Source organism: Colias eurytheme, chromosome 21, assembly GCF_061535395.1.
Source record: "Colias eurytheme isolate Ceu_HAF_F1 chromosome 21, ilColEury1 Martin Lab GWU primary, whole genome shotgun sequence".
NCBI classification, from domain to species: Eukaryota; Metazoa; Arthropoda; class Insecta; order Lepidoptera; family Pieridae; genus Colias; species Colias eurytheme.
This window is the reverse complement of record NC_143000.1, coordinates 2,277,672-2,294,993: the sequence shown is the minus strand read 5'-3', so window position 1 is coordinate 2,294,993 and position 17,322 is coordinate 2,277,672. Positions and strand designations below refer to the sequence as shown.

The following is a 17,322-nucleotide window of genomic DNA, read 5'->3' as shown; positions in this document are numbered from 1 at the left end:
TTATTTTACGCTTTATCCCCATTGGCAATTTGTTCAGTTAATCAGCAAAATAGTGAAGTCTTGTTAAATGTAAAGCTGCTGGATTACCAAAAAAAAAAAACCTATATTATATGAGTTATATCTTGCCCTTGGTGGTGTTAGACTTAGAAATAAATCATTCTAAGTCTATATAAAATCACTTTATTAGGAATATGGGTATGCCATTAAGAAACAAAAAATGTATTTAGTAAAATGTTAACCAATTTTTATCTCTTATACGTTACTTAAGAGTCGTATGAGACGAAATTTTAGGAAAATTTGTAATGTTGGTACTTATTATTTTAAACGGTTCCTCGGTGAAGAAGATTCAAAACAAGAGTATATTCTAAATTTAAATTAAATTAAAGAACAACGCAGCTGTCAAAGTCGTGCCATTTTCCAAAAACATGTATCGGAACTTTGACAAAACCATACGAAGCCTAAAATTAATAAACCATGCCTTGAAAATTAACTTAATCCCAACTTAACGAAGTTCTTCTAAGTTTATGCTTGTAATTTCAAAGCAGGGGTAAAGCCACATCCATTAATATGTAAATCGCATGTGGTGAAAAGTTTAGAAGACGGTAATTCATAAACGTGTAATGTGTAAATTAATATATTTCGAAATATTTATAATTACATACCATTCAATTTACGTCAAGGGAAAACAAGGCTTCTCGTAATCAAGTTAGCTTCAAGTTTCAAAAGTTGGATTAAGTATATAATGTATTATATTGCTTATAATTTTAAAAGATTTATAAGTAGAGTTGTGACATTTTTTGGAACCTCTTCATAGTAAACCTTCCTAGTAAAGCTCATGAAACAGAATTAGGTACGAGGGGCCAAATTAATTAACGCCGCTCATGGGATCAATCAGGGAGAAACTATCATACTTAATATTTTTTAGATAGTTATTACAGTGGCCGAATTAATCTACGCCGCTCATGGGAGAAACTATCATAATATTTTTAGACTTTACAATTTATTTAGAATCATTTTTAAGTGAAACTTCTTTAGGCGCGTTGAGAGTAAACTTTCGAATCGCATCATGACAATACCGTCATGAACCCACGTCATGGAGTAAGGCATGGAGTAGGTAAGGCGACGATTTTGGTGTTTGAATCTTGCCAAAGAAGTTTCACTTCTGACACGTGTGCCCGGCTTTTTTTTTTGTGTGGTGTCTCTCAATGTTAGCCAGAAGGGCTTCTACATTTTAACGCGGACGCGGGGGTGAACTGAAGGTTCACCCTGGTCGCTACCAGGGTGAACCTGGGGCGTCCCCCCTTGACGGGGACCACGAACCTCGGCTTGAGCTGTCGCTTGAGTGGAGGAGGCCCCTAATCGGACGGGGTGTGCCCGGCACACATGCTCTTTATTTAGTAAGACTGCAACGTTGAGTAGGGTACCACTTTCGTGTAAGAAGTAAGAAGGTGCAGGAAACGCGAGCGAAGCTAGTCAATTCATAAATTGTCTAGTATGTATGGAAGTGTCACGTAGATGTCAAACGCGTCCAAGATGGCGGATTTTGCGACAGGAAAAATATAGACGTGCGACTTAACTTTATTTATGGAATAATCCACACAAATAAGCGACAATCATCCGACTTTTTTGGATGTGGATTGTGGATGTTGGATGTCTTGTTAGATTCGTCGTAATGAGAGTAAAGTTGGCGAATATTATTTTGTTTAAACTATGCGTGACTTTTGCCTAAAACATGTTTACTGGTTTAGAAAACAAGGAATATATATCAATTATTATAGCTATTTTAGGGAAAAAATTAACCCTTTACCTGTATATCTTTTATTTCAGGTGTTATTGTATTTTCAATTATAATTAAATGCTTACTAGAATCTAGATTCAATATCTCGTAGACAGCATTATTTTTGGGTTTAAATGTCGTGATTTATCCTCGACTCTCTTATAACACCAAAATAATATACCTACCTATACAGTATACATATCTATAACTAACGTAAGGTTAAATAGAATAAATACATCTATTATGTCCTACAAATAATCCGACTTATTTCTGTTAATGTAAGTACAATCTAAGAACGGTCTCAGAACAGTTGGAGAGAAATAAGCGCCTTTGTTATATATAATAGAAAAGTTGCTATCTGGACTTCGTTGTAATAAGATTATATTTTTTTTGTCGTCTACATGTACACAAATTAAATGGCGTGTTTGTGGGGAAAATTGAAAGCTATTGACTACATAAATAATGAATTCGTATCATTGAATTGTATTTGTTTATTCGTTTTGGTTAATAAACGAAATGGCTACACCTATTTTGGTGAAAAATTCAATAGAGATAGCATAAAGTAGATGTAAGTAATGCTATATTATGTAGTATTTTAACTATGCTATGGTAATGCGGTCGCGGTAGTTAGCTACTGAGTACTGACTTGGTTAATTTCACATAAAAAATCTTATTATTATGTTAATTAGTTATGTTACCGGGTTATGGCTTGTAAAAAATAACGAAGCAAATTAAATAAACAAAAATAAAAAGCAATTACGAAACACGCATTTCCGTTCCGTCTCAAACAATTATTTTTTAATGAACCATTGTAATTAATCTAACAAAATTTATTTTATACGATTATGGCCGGCTTCGTTAAATGGAGTCGATTTTTTACACTCCTTCCCTCTTTTACAGATTATTTGATATAAAAGAACAGTATTTATTATGTGATCCCTCTCCCATAATTACTATAAACCTATTTAAAATATTTGACTTTATTTTATAAGGTAAGCTAGCTTGACAAAGCATTCGTAGGTAGGTATATGTTATAACACTAGAAAGGTTTATCTTAGGTAGGAAATATAAAACTATGATAAAACTACAATGTTCCTAAAACGTCTACAATAAAAAATAGATTTAAATTCTCCACTAAAATCATCTTTTCGTACCACAAAAGATTTCACTTCATAAATATTTAAATAGTCCATGTTATTGAAGGGTAAAAATTCCCGTGATCCCAAAAACAGGGGCATCGTTATTCAAATCCGGATTATACACAATATGTCTTTATTTGACTAACAAATATACCCATGTTTGCTGTCCCGACCAGTGTTGCCCACTGTCAGGCTTGGCTTACACGTAGATTACAACTCCTTTATAGTTAGAAAACAATAGTTTTTTTAGTCGAGAGGCAAAGGTTTTAAAATGAACAGTCAAATAGATGCTAGAGTCCAACTGGTAATGTTTATTGTATGTGTTTTATGTTAAAATACCGTTAATATTTTTTTTAAATAACATATTAAGTGTCTAAAGGTTCTGTTGCGTAATTTGAAGCGGGCCAATATAGCCTCTTTAGCTCAGTGGTAGAGCACTGGTCTCGTAAACCAGGGGTCGTGAGTTCAAACCTCACAGGAGGCAGGATATATTTTTCAACTCATACTAATAAATAACAATAATTTATCAAAACACAACTTATTTTTAGACACATATCCTGTATTGTAAAAGCATTTGAATAACTTTACTTTTTTTGTTTCAGATTCCACATACAAACTATTAAAAAATATAATAAATTAGCTCAATAAAATTCAATAAAGAAACCAAAAAGTTTGCACGCAACGAGTTTGACATTAGAAAAAAAAATGATTCGTCATTATCTGTGGTTCGTTTGCGCGGTAATTTTGACAAGTCGGTGTGGCGCCAATTACTGCAGAGACGCGAATCTGTGTTGCCCGGGCCGGGATAGCTCGTGTGTTGTACAGAAAGCACATCAAAATGCAATAATTGAGGACCTGACTGACAAACCGTGTTATTGCGATCACGCCTGTTTGAAATTAGGCGACTGCTGTCCAGATTTCAGGGAAACATGTGGAGGTAAGATTAAAAATTTATGTTCATGTTAGATAAAACCTTTATGTTAGATATACAATTTAAGTTAATTTGTGTAATTAAGAATGGTAAGTTATAGCGCATTGCTTTCTTGTTTGTACACTAAAATATTGTTAAAAAAATACATATTATAACTTTAATTGTTTTTGTTTTCTCTTTCTAAAGTGTTTTTCTTAAGTGTTCTCAAAGGTATTTTATAATAATCATTCTATTGTTACTATCTATATCTATATTTCTATATATATTTTACAACATTATTGTTCTTAAAATAGATACTGAATTAACGCCATATAAGCTCAGTCTAAAGCAGATTTTCTCATTAAAAAGAAAATGACGATACAATTAGTATCAAATAAACGTTTTCTGAAGCCATCGCGTGCACCGGCTGAGATTTAATCATATTTTTAATATAACATCGAGTTTCAATATTTTTATTGTGTTGTATAATAACTGTGGAAATGGAAAGGCGTAAGACTTGTGCATACTATAAGCGAACAAATTTATTTATAGCACTAATACTTGGAATGAAAATATAGTAAGAATTTCCTTTTGCCAAAAATAATCGGGAGTCTACAATGTAGACGATTTTATTTTTCTTGAATGATTAATGTAATTTATCGTTAAAAATGTTTTATTGATAATACTATAGACATTATATTGTATCCACATAATTACACTTGACATTGTCTGTAGTTCCCTAATGGTAGATACTAAATGGATTGCTAATAAAACGAATAGGAAAACTGTAAGTAATTTATTGTAAAGAATAAATTACACATACACTTAAGTGGTTTTATGAAATTAGTAGGTAGTTAATAAGAACCTCAAAAATGATAGTATACTTTTCTAATAAAATGTTTATTTATTACACTTTGGGTGTTATAGAAAGAAAATCTTTTCAAGTATAGCCTAGCTATTAATGGATAGCAAGGCTGACTTGTCTTCGCTGGTTAAGATTTAATATAAGAAATGCTGTCGTGTGTCAGTCTGTTATATCAAAATTACTGCAGACAGTTTCCTTTTAATAAATCACGCAAATAGAGAAATGAAATAAAAGCAGGAATCGAAATAGAACCATTGTTAAAACTGTAGGAAACGTTATTAAAATATTAAGTTAATATGTTTAAAGTATGTATAGTGTGTAATACAACACTTTATACCTATACATGCATAATGGTTAACCAGCCTCCACAAAAGTTTCAACGCCTAAAAAAATCAACGCCTGCAAGCGTTGCACAGCTCATACACCTTCACACACGCATACACAAATACACAGACATAACCACATACTTTACAAACTCTCAGACATTCACTCGCACACACACACACACACAAACTAACGTATACCATATACATATACGCAAACACACTAGCCCATACACACACACACGGTCATTAGTGTTTTATAATTAAGGACAGTGCAATAAAACAACAGTGACATTTTGCACTGAAACCTAGTTGCGATTTTGAGACTCAATTATATTCATTTCACACGAGTAACGTGGTTGTGAGAAAATTCTTTCGAACATTTATGGTTAGGGAGCCAGGTGCAAATTTGGTTAACTATTTCCTCTCAAGAGATAATTCGTCAGACGCATGAGAGTATAGTATTATAAAGCCTCGTGAACGTCAGCTGGCGCTCGGTTGGGGGGGTGAGCGGTTGTAGCCTCCCACGCACATAGGAAAAAAAATACATTCATTCATTCATTTCCTCTCAGCTAAAAATTTGTCAAATTGTAGCTAACCCAATATCTCAACGAAAAAAAATAGTCAGCTGGTTACAACATGGTGTATTATACGTCAGCTGGTGTCTCGAACATGAAAGTTAAATTTAAAGAAAAATTTATTTTCCGTTATTTCCTCTCAAACAAAAATTTACCTGATGATAGCTTATATGTAACTGTGGATAAATATATATGTCAGCTGGCTGTATCTTGGTGGAAAAACCGTCAGCTGATACGGGAGGCTACAACCGCTCTTCCCCCCAACCGAGCTCCAGCTGACGTTCACGAGGCTTCATAATACTATACTTTGATGCATTTTACTAATTACCGCTTGAGAGGAACTTGGTCATAAAATCTGCTGCTGGCTCCCGGACCATTATTTTATACTCATTTTCAAATTATTTTTTCGCTTCACCTTTGAATTCGAAATTCGAAACCTTCCTGTAGTTATATGAATCTATTTTTTATTATTAAAAAAAAACACAAAACATTTTGTTTAGATTGTGGTACGGGAGCTATTAACGTTAAAAAAAAAGTCATTTTAGTATAGTTGGTTTTTTTATATACTGTTCCTCTTGCTATTTCGGTTAGAGTCCGGGCTGTCTGGCTGGCCGCAGTGGTTGCGTTTTTTAGTGCGCATCTTATCTGCACAAGATAATTTCCTTAATTTTAAGTCATTTTTTAACGCGTAATTTTTAATATTTTGCCTTTAGATAGATCCATCAGACATCATTTTTTTATTGCAAGACGTTTTTTTCGTTGTTAAATAGGTGCCAGACGCAATTTTTTATTTCGTTTTTATAAAAAATTCAAATTATTTTAGAATGTCTGTAAATTTCATATTATGTTCTTCAAACATAATATAATCTAAAATTAATTAGCCAGACGCTAATTCGATTGTTAAGTATTAAATATGTACTAAAACCGGCCAAGTGCGAGTCGGGCTCGCGCACAAAGGGTTCCGTAGCAGCAAATATAATAAATTACAGTTAAATCAACCTATCTCAAAAACTATAAGAGATACTTTGATCAAACCAAAAATCGTTGAAAGAGTTAATTAGCATGCATCACCTCTATTTTTTTTAGAATTTTATACCCCGTAGTTATAAAAATAGAGGGGGGGGGACATACTTTTTACGACTTTGAGAGCTGATATCTCAAAAACCGTTCACTTTAAGAAAAATGTTTTTTAGAAAACTTTATATCATTTTAAAAGACCTTTCCATTGATACCCCACACGGGTATGTACATCGAAAAAAAAAATTTCATCCCTCAGTTACATGTATGGGGGGCCCCACCCCCAATTCTTTTTTTTACTATTTAGTGTCATATTTTTGTAGCGGTTCATACAACACATATTCCCATCAAATTTCATCACTGTAGTACTTATAGTTTCCGAGTAAATCGGCTGTGACAGACGGACAGACGGACAGACGGACAGACGGACATGACGAAACTATAAGGGTTCCGTTTTTGCCATTTTGGCTACGGAACCCTAATAAAAACGTAGTGAAAGTAGGTAAGTATAACAATTTGATGATTGTGTATATGGAGAGATAGTTAAAAGTGCAAGAGAGATAGAAAGGGTCGGCCGCGAAAATGAAATAAGAATAAAAAATAACTTTTTTTTTTCGAAAATATAAGATGCATAGAAATTGAATTGTTCCTACTCTAGGATTCCCTGTGTTGTGGGAACAAGTACCTTCCATTGGTACATTTTATTCCTTAGGCTAAAAAATAAACTATTAGGGTACATCAACAATCTTCTATACAAAACAATTTTTTTTATTACTTAACCAGCGACCCGCCCGGCCCTGGCTTCGCACGGGTGCAATGCTAATACTAAATACACTACAGAAAAACTGTGAACGTTGAATATAAAAACATAGCGGCCCGCTCCGGCTTCGCACGGGTATAAAATATATAGCCGGGCGGCCGGCCGGTACCGCCGCAAACGCTACGTCCCGCAATTTTTAAATCTGTAATATCTTCGAAAATATTCATTTAAATGATACGGTGTAATGGGCCATATAGATCTATATTAAATGAACAATGTATTCAAGGTCTTATTATCTTATTCAAGGTCGTAGGGTTCAGCCTGCGTTTGCACTGTAAGTGGAAAAAATGTAATTATTTACGACATCACATTAGAATCCTCAAAAATAACAGTACTTCTCCACTATTTAATGGATGTTATTATACATATAAACCTCCCTCTTGAATCACTCTATCTATTAAAAAAAACCGCATCAAAATCCGTTCCCTAGTTTCAAAGATTTAAAGGGACATAGGGACAGAGAAAGCGACTTTATTTTATACTATGTAGTGATGAATGATGATGATAACAATATTAATTCATTAATCTTAATTCTTAATATGTATATATACATAAATCTCGTGTCATAATGTTTGTCCTCAATGGACTCCTAAACCACTTAACCGATTATAATAAAATTCGCACACCATGTGCAGTTCGATCCAACTTGAGAGATAGGATAGTTTAAACATGTAGGTACCACGGGCGAAGCCGGGACGGACCGCCAGTATACCTATATAAATTCATGGACTAATAGAATCTAAAGAGGACTGATGATTGTCATACTAGAGATCGTACCCCGTAATTTCAGCTTATTGCTAGATGGCGCTCTCATTTGAGCTTATTATTTAATTTGCAGTTTTAAAAGCGCCACCTAGTGACCAATTTTAGAACTAAGGAAACAGCAAACTATCGATTTTCAATTATTACATCTAGAGGGCGTTGTTTTAAAAACTCCGGTGTTTTTGAATTATTATTTTAGTTTTTAGGGAGCATCTAAGGAAGTGAGTACCTCTATTACGATTTCGACACCCACTACAAACATTCGACTTAGTGATCAGAGTAGTGTATATAATATAATTATATTATATATATTCTTTATTTTCTGTTAAAAAAATGTCTATATCTTTTTTCTTCTTAAGTATTCCCTTGTAAACAGTATTATTTATATGACCATAAAATACGGGAAAAGAAAAAAAAAATGGATGTACAGCGATGATTTGAACCAGCATCTATCGATTTTAAAGTACGAGACTCAGTCAACACAGCTACAGGTACTTATACGTCTTACATTGAAATTTATGCTCTAATTGTTCGAGTATTTCTTTGATAAATACAGTTCATAGCAACGCGGTGGTGGAGCATCTTAAGGAAGTGAGTACCTTTAATAAGATTTCGACGCCCACTACAAACATTCAACATAGTGATCAGAGTAGTGTATATAATATATATAATATATATTCTTTATTTTCTGTTAAAAAAATGTCTTATCTTTTTTCTTCTTAAGTATTCTCTTGTAAACAGTATTATTTATATGACCCTTAAAATACGGGAAAAGAAAAAAAAATGTGGATGAACAGCGATGATTTGAACCAGCATCTATCGATTTTAAAGTACGAGACTCAGTCAACACAGCTACAGGCACTTATACGTCTTACATTGAAAGGAGATTGCCCAAGTGACTATGGCACTTGGTATCGCAATCAAACTTATTGTGTCAAGATGAAATATAGCTCAATTTAAAGCTTGATGTTAGTACTTTTAGAAACGATTAAAGTTTTTATGTAAATAAGCCGCAGTTCACGACCATAAAAATAAAACAATAGTTTTATTCAACGCTTCAAAAAAATACTTTATCGAGTTTATACTAACGATGAACGTTAAGTTTTACATTTATTACATAGGTAATATTTTAATTTACAAGACAAATGTGAAAAGTAAATCGTAATAAACATTATAATTCAAAATAAATAACGTCGAACAATGCGTCGAACACATTCATTCAACTATGACATATGACGCAGGACGCTTGCAAGAGAGATAGATATATGTGTCAAAACAGAAACTTTTACTTTTATTTCTATTTATTCGGTATAATTACGACTTAATAGTGATAAATATGATCATTATAAATACAAATAGGAATTAACAATATCACGAACACGTGACACAACTAGTATTTTACCGATTCCATACGTGGTCATACATGTTTCAAAAGAATAACTTTTACTATTATTTCAATTTATCCGGTATAATTAAGACTTAATATTGATACATATGATCATTATAAATACAAATAGGAATTAACAATATCACGAATACGTGGCACAACTAAAATTTTACCGATACCACCCGTGGTCATTCTCCTTTATGCTCTAATTGTTCGAGTATTTCTTTGATAAATACAGTTCATAGCAACGCGGTGGTGGAGCATCATAGAGTAACTTATATAGGATTGTGGAGCATCTTAAGGAAGAGAGTACCTTTAATAAGATTTCGACACCCACTACAAACATTCGACATAGTGATCAGAGTAGTGTATATCTTTATAATATAAAAATGAATCCCAAAATGTGTTGGTAAGCGCATAACTTGAGAACGGATTAACCGATTTCGTTAATTCTTTTTTTATAATATTCCTTGAAGTTCGAGGATGGTTCTTATGTAGAGAAAACGTGAATATGTACCACGGGCGAAGCCGGGGCGGACTGCTAGTCTTCTTATATATAAAAATGAATCGCAAAATGTGTTGGTAAGCGCATAACTCGAGAACGGCTGAACCGATTTCGATAATTATTTTTTTATTATATTCCTTGAAGTACGAGGATGGTTTTTATGTAGAGAAAACGTAAATATGTACCACGGGCGAAGCCGGGGCGGACCGCTAGTAATATATATTTTTTAAATTCTTTATTTTCTGTTAAAAAAAATGTCTATATCTTTTTTCTTCTTAATTATTCCCTTGTAAACAGTATTATTTATATGACCATAAAATACGGGAAAGGAAAAAAAAAGATGTACGGCAATGATTTGAACCAGCATCTATCGGTTTTTAAGTACGAGACTCATCAATACAGCTACGGGCACCTATACATCTTACGTAGAAATTTATGCTCTAATTGTTCGAGTAATTCTTTGACAAAAACAGTTCATAGCAACGTGGTCCATGGTCTTAGATCATTAAGTAATGGATGGAGTACGCTGGCAAATGTTCTAACTAAACTTTCTGCTGATTTTGGTGCGGGGAAGGTAACTCACACTATTGAAACACAATCACACATTCACAAAAATAATTTGTGTCACGAAAGTCGTAAAAATTTATGACCTTTTAAGCGACGAGTTTTTAAATTCAACTCTATCCCTAAGTTCATAAAGATTAAATTTGTATTTCATTCCAAGTTGTCTCGTGGGGAGTGCGGTTCAATATCGCGTTCTAAATTCAACTTTATAACTTAGATCATAAAGATTAAATTTGTATTTCTTTAATGCCTCAGCCCCCGGAATCACAGACACAATAGAAAATCTATTGTGTCGTGGGCCGTGGTCCGATCGGGCCGCTCGGTGGTCAAGGGGCTAAAAGATAGACTCGTAAGGAATGCGGTTCATTATCGGGTTTTAAATTCAACTTTATCTCTTAGTTCATAAAAATTAAATTTGTATATTTTCTTTCCATGATAGTCTCGCGGGGCCGCATCAATGATCGAGTAAACGACTCGATTATTTGTCTTGATCATATCGCTAAACGATACATCGACGATTATTAGAAATTGCATTTAATTAGAAATGTACGTTAAAAAAATATACACAAATGAAAGGTTATTCCATCTTTTTTAATATTCGACATGTTTGAATTGCTTCTGCAAGGCTTGACAGTGCAAAACGGCATTTTTAGCGGAGCACTCGCAGACGTCCTTTCGATGTTTTAGCCTAGGAAAACGCAGAGTGTTTGTAATCGATTACGCAAGTAGTTTTTATGAAAGCATAAGATTTTTCGATTCGAATAATCTTATACCTCGACAAAAGGGGGAAAATCTGCGAGTGTTATCGATTACTTAATGATCTAAGTCCATGGTGGTCACGAAGTCACTCTCGAACAGCGATGAACGAAGTGACAAAAATAGGCGGTCCATCCTAAGGAGCGCTGGTGCAGTGAACTCCCATAAATAATTATAATAAAGTTGTGCTCATTCATTTAACAATTAATATATCTTTAATTTTAAATTAAATTTATCGTATACCTAAACTCCAATACGAATATCAAATGCCTAAATACGGAATCCAATAAGAGGTTAAGAGAAATTTTCAGTCCTTCGCGAAACAAAAGATCACGTAAACATAGCGCAATCCATTTTATAGATCATCTTCATACTTGATAGTATTATTTTTTTATATTTTTATTGAAATTGATTCCAGAAGATAACTTTAAAAATTCATTTTGTTACTTTTATTAGTAGGTACGATCCTTATAAGTATTTTAGTGTATTCAACCAACTTAAAAAAGTGTGACTATTTTACAACAATTTGAATATGAATTGTATACAATATCGAAGCTTTAAAACTAAAACAAAATGATGTGGAGGTAGGGAGGTGGATTTCCTCAATCGAAAAAGGGAGAGACTAGTCTACTCGACCGGCCGGCCGTAAAGGCCCCGATTATTGATGGCGGAAAGTTGTATATATGCTCTGTAGCGAAAACATTTCGCTTGCGCGATTCAGAGCAAAAAATAACATTTAAATAAAAATATTTTTTTGCGTATTATATTTTACGTATTATATTTTACGTTATAGTTTACGTTTTTTGCGTATTATATTTTACGTCAAGATACTATTTGGCACATTGATTTTTTTTTGTAGCGACATCTCTTAGCTTCATTAAACCGACTTAATGCTCTAAGGCGACATCTAGTTCTTAAACGTATAAAAAAGCTTATAAAAATGCCAAATGCTACATCTATCGACAAAATTGGGAACTGAGAAACGAGTTACGTTTTTTACTATGGCGATTGTAAGTCTTCTTGAGTGTATTAGTCTATGATAAATTCATGCTAACTACTTTAGTTAAATTCAATACAAGCTTAAACATGCGAGTGTGTGTGTTCACGTGTGTGTGTCGTGTATGGTGTGGTGTGTGTGTGTTGTGTGTGTGTATGTGTGTACATCAATATTGAAACTAATTTTCTAGTTGTTTACAGATGATGGAATATTGGAAAACAATAACAATTCCTTAGACGATAACATAAATAATTCTGACAGTGTGAGGGAAGATGATGATGATGATGATTAAGATGGCTTTTTAAATTTAACAATGTAATTGTTTAACCTTCATTGATATAGTTTTTATTCCATTCTTTTCAATGTATGGTAACTTTAATTTATTTGTCACTTTTATGTTTTTTTTTTCATTTTAGCTTTTATTTATAAGAACAAGTGTAAATAATATTGTATTCTTGCAATTATTTCCTGTCGCATAATTAAAATACACTAGCTGATGAGCTGCATGCTTCATTACTTTTTTTTTATTTATACACATTATTTAATACTTAACAATCGAATTAGCGTCTGGCTAATTAATTTTAGATTATATTATGTTTGAAGAACACAATATGAAATTTACAGACATTCTAAAATAATTTGAATTTTTTATAAAAACGAAATAAAAAATTGCGTCTGGCACCTATTTAACAACGAAAAAAACGTCTTGCAATAAAAAAATTATGTCTGATGGATCTATCTAAAGGCAAAATATTAAAAATTACGCGTTAAAAAATGACTTAAAATTAAGGAAATTATCCTGTGCAGATAAGATGCGCACTAAATAACGCAACCACTGCGACCAGCCAGACAGCCCGGACTCTAACCGAAATAGCAAGAGGAACAGTATATCAAAGAACCAACTATACTAAAATGCTCTCTTGTCAACGTTGGTAGCTCCTATACGATTGTGGAATATAAGAATGGTGTCCGAAATAATATAATCATGTAAAACATCAAATAAACTTATGTGAATTAATCACTTGGCTAAGTTAGTCCTACTAATATTATAAATGCGAAAGTTTGTGAGGATTTGTGTGTGTTTGTAACTCTTTCACGCAAATACTACTTGTAGTGTATCTATGAAATAGATATATACATTGTCTCACGTACACCAGTGGTGGGGACAGCTTATAGCTGTCATTAGTCAGTCGACGGCCGATGCCGGACTGGAATGGACGTGATCCCGCACTATTGAGTGTAGCGGTGAGCCAGTGCAATTCTACATATATACGTACTGTAAGCACAGTACAAGTGGCGACGAGGTAAAAGGTCAGTGTTACAATATATATAGAGTACGCGTGCAATAAAAAGTTTTAAGAAATTTAATAAAAAAGGGAGAGGGTATGTAGTAACATACCAGAATTCATTTGAAATGTTAAAGACAGAATAACCGTTACGTCCGTTGGTTCATATTAAATACAAATGCAATTTCAATCTTATCCAAAATCCTTCACAAGTTAAAATAGAACGACAAAATAAAAATAAAATCTTTCGAAATTTTAATCTAGTAATTAGAATACGCAGTTATTTTGGTTTGAATAATTTATTGAATATAATTTCACAAGTTAAAATAGAACGACAAAATAAAAATAAAATCTTTCGAATTTTAATCTAGTAATTAGAATACGCAGTTATTTTGGTTTGAATAATTTATTGAATATAATATAATATAATTTATTGAATTTAAGTAATTTATTTTCAAGACATCCTGTGAGCATAATATAATGTAATCAGGAGAGGTTAAACTTCTTGTTATTTTGAGTTAATTATATGGTCACACACTCACATTGAGGAAACCTAGTTTAGAGGCTTCTGTGATAATAGATATTTAATGAATAGTACCGTGTTTAGGTTGTTGGTAAATAATTACTCACTCACTATTTAATTTCGCTTATTTGTTCCACTCAGAAGGAGAAAAAATAAGTATAAACTTACTATGTACACACTGAATTCATAATACACTTATTAGAAATTAAACAATAAATGCTGATAAAAACAAATAGACAAGGAATAAGAACAAACGATTTTAAATTTAAACAGAATTAAACTGTATTGAAACATTTTAGAACTACCCGCACATTAATGAATATTTTAGCCGCAGAACGCATACAACGCTTATACTGCGACTCGTTAAATGCGAATATAAATATGAAATAAAATATTTGAAATACTTGTTTGGGTAATATATACATAATATTATAAAAATGCATACACTAAAATACTGTGTGTTAGCCACACCTAGTTTTATTATATTATTCAAGTGGCAAACTATTTAAGTGTCTTAACGTTTTCACGACTGCTACTTATCTGTAACTAATTTCTTTAAATTAGAAATTAGAAATAAATATTTAAAATGTCGTTAGACTATAAATAGATTGGGTAAATTAATATATATCCATGTTTGTTTAATGCATAAAAAGCCACAATATAAATACAAGTGGTAACCTGTAGTAATTACCAAGATGTGACAAAGTATTATGGACTCGCAACCGCTATGGTTATAATTTTATATTATTATGACATTACATGTAAATTGGGCGGCTAAGCGTGGGACGACCTCCCACAAGATGGACAGACGACCTGGTTCGAGTGGCTGGGAGTCACTGGATGCAGGCCGTCCAGCAGTGGGCGTTCCATGGCTGAAACGACGACGACGAGTAAACTCGTTTGAATTTCATATTCTATTTGAAATGAAAATAGATGGACTTCCATTAAATTGGAGGTATTGACTTCCATTAAATTGGAAGTATGGACTTCCATTAAATTGGTAGTATGGACTTCCTTTAAATAGGAGGTAGGGACTTCCTTTGAATAGGAGGTATTGATTCCCTATATATAGGAGGTATGAAAGAAAGAAAGAAAGATGACTTCCTTTAAATAGGAGGTAGAGACTTCCTTTGAATAGGAGGTATTGATTCCCTATAAATAGGAGGTATAGATTCCCTATAAATAGGAGGTGTTGATTCCCTATAAATAGGAGGTATGGACTTCCTTTAAATAGGAGGTAGTGACTTCCCTTAAATAGGAGGTATTGATTTCCTTTAAATAGAAGGTCTGGACTTCCTTTAAATAGGAGGTATCGATTTCCTTTTAAAAGGAGGTATGGATTTCCTTTGAATAGGAGAAATTGACATTCCTTAAATGGGAAGTGTGCCATCGGGACGAGGCTACTTTACATTCGAACGTTTTCAATGGGAAAATGTATCCAACAGTAATTCTACGTGTCACTCTTTGGTTGGTGCCAAAGGTAAGGTGTCGACTGTCGAGGTCGACAAGTGCCAGCAGGCCGGCAACTTCACTTTGCGCAGCATGGATGGCGCTGCCGCTCTCACCACCGCTTTGAACGCCATGTCATCGCGTCGTGCACCGCAGGAGTCGAGCTTCGAGCGTCATGCATCGAGTATCATTCGTTGATACGCAACACGATATCCTAGGTACCGTGACATCACATCTGGGTCCGCGACACCATGCCTGGTGTCCGCTACCACGTCGAGCAACGTGTCAACACATCCAGCCGGTGCTCATCGGAATCCAGGGTGACGTATAACTGGGTGACTGGTACCAAACTAATCTGTATTGCAATCATTCACATAAAACGGTCAGTAGATAATATAATTTCACATTGAGTGTGCAATTAGAAAATAAAGTAAGTTTTCAAACTGTAGTAACTTCACAATGATGCGATGGTAATACTGAACAGATTTTGTTGTAGGTTGTAACGTACAAAACCAGTGTGTAGTTAAATCTTATTACATTAAATTTAACCCAACGTTTTACGTAGTTATATAATTATTATCTTGTGTGATATTACTAGTATTTCACGTAGTTTGGAACCTACTGATGATCTACATCAGTAATTCATGATACATATTTCAAAAAAATAAATCCTGTGGCGTAAGCACGTCTTTCATATTAATTGCACGAAAAAAAGGAGGAATAAATACTCAAATTATGACCAGATATCAGAATAAACTATATTAGCAACGTGTAAAGTTTATACTGCAAAAATAGTTTAAACTTTAAATTCTAGAAGTATTACAATCTACCTTCATAAATACCAGACAGTTTTAAACAACTACCTATAAATATATTGCAGACAGGGTTGATAAATTACTTACTCACTTACTTATTAATTATTGACATCATATTGGACATGCATTTGCAATAATAATATTATAAGAGTGATTTCGTTATGTATCGAAATAACACTAGTGACATACCTACCTAATATTGTTTAATGTAATTTAAAATATAAATAATTTCTCGTTCAACTACGAGTGGAAGGATTAAGAATCTTATAACTTGTATATAGGTAATATCTTTGTAATTACATTCCGCAAATAATGATGATAATATGAATTTAAATATACCTTAACGGTTTTGTAGTTAGCAAGTTAACACTAGCAACGAAAGTCATTGAATTGAACGTAAACGATAAACATTCACTTGTCCATATATTATAATGAAAAACCATTTGCGAATTATTTTGAATTGATTTCTTGACTACCCACGTTAGTACGTAGGTACTAGTCGACAGATCTTACCCTTGACAAATCGAAATGACATGCTATGCAAAGACAGCTTTATAACTACTTGAATAAAGATGAAAAGTAATGCGTTAAGTACATAGTTGCATCAAGAGATTTAATAAGTTTTTCGTAACTTTTGATTAAGGCGTGATTTCCATTTGACTTTAATGCATACTTAATGAAAAAACGTGATGTACAGTGCCTAATTGACTATGAAAAAGAGGCAGGTTTAATTTAATCGAATAGAAGGTAAATCGAAACACTTAATACTCGCATATTTTAATACTTTCTTATATACGCAGTTCATAATAAAATGTAACAGATAATTACGTGTTTAGATAAGCAGCTGAC

General features: G+C 33.1%; 1 protein-coding gene and 1 non-coding gene across 2 annotated transcripts in view; both read left to right on the top strand.

Moving 5' to 3' along the window:
- Positions 1-17,322, top strand: part of LOC149898943 (somatomedin-B and thrombospondin type-1 domain-containing protein-like) — a 52,323-nt gene that overhangs the window by 10,833 nt on the left and 24,168 nt on the right. Inside the window, exon 2 of the mRNA XM_090114750.1 lies at positions 3,519-3,853. Within this exon, the coding sequence (XP_089970876.1) occupies positions 3,622-3,853 (232 nt within the window). The 5' untranslated portion in view covers positions 3,519-3,621. The remainder of the gene's footprint in view (positions 1-3,518; positions 3,854-17,322) is intronic.
- Positions 3,329-3,400, top strand: TRNAT-CGU (transfer RNA threonine (anticodon CGU)). Its single transcript has one exon. It is a non-coding gene; the product is annotated as a tRNA-Thr (tRNA).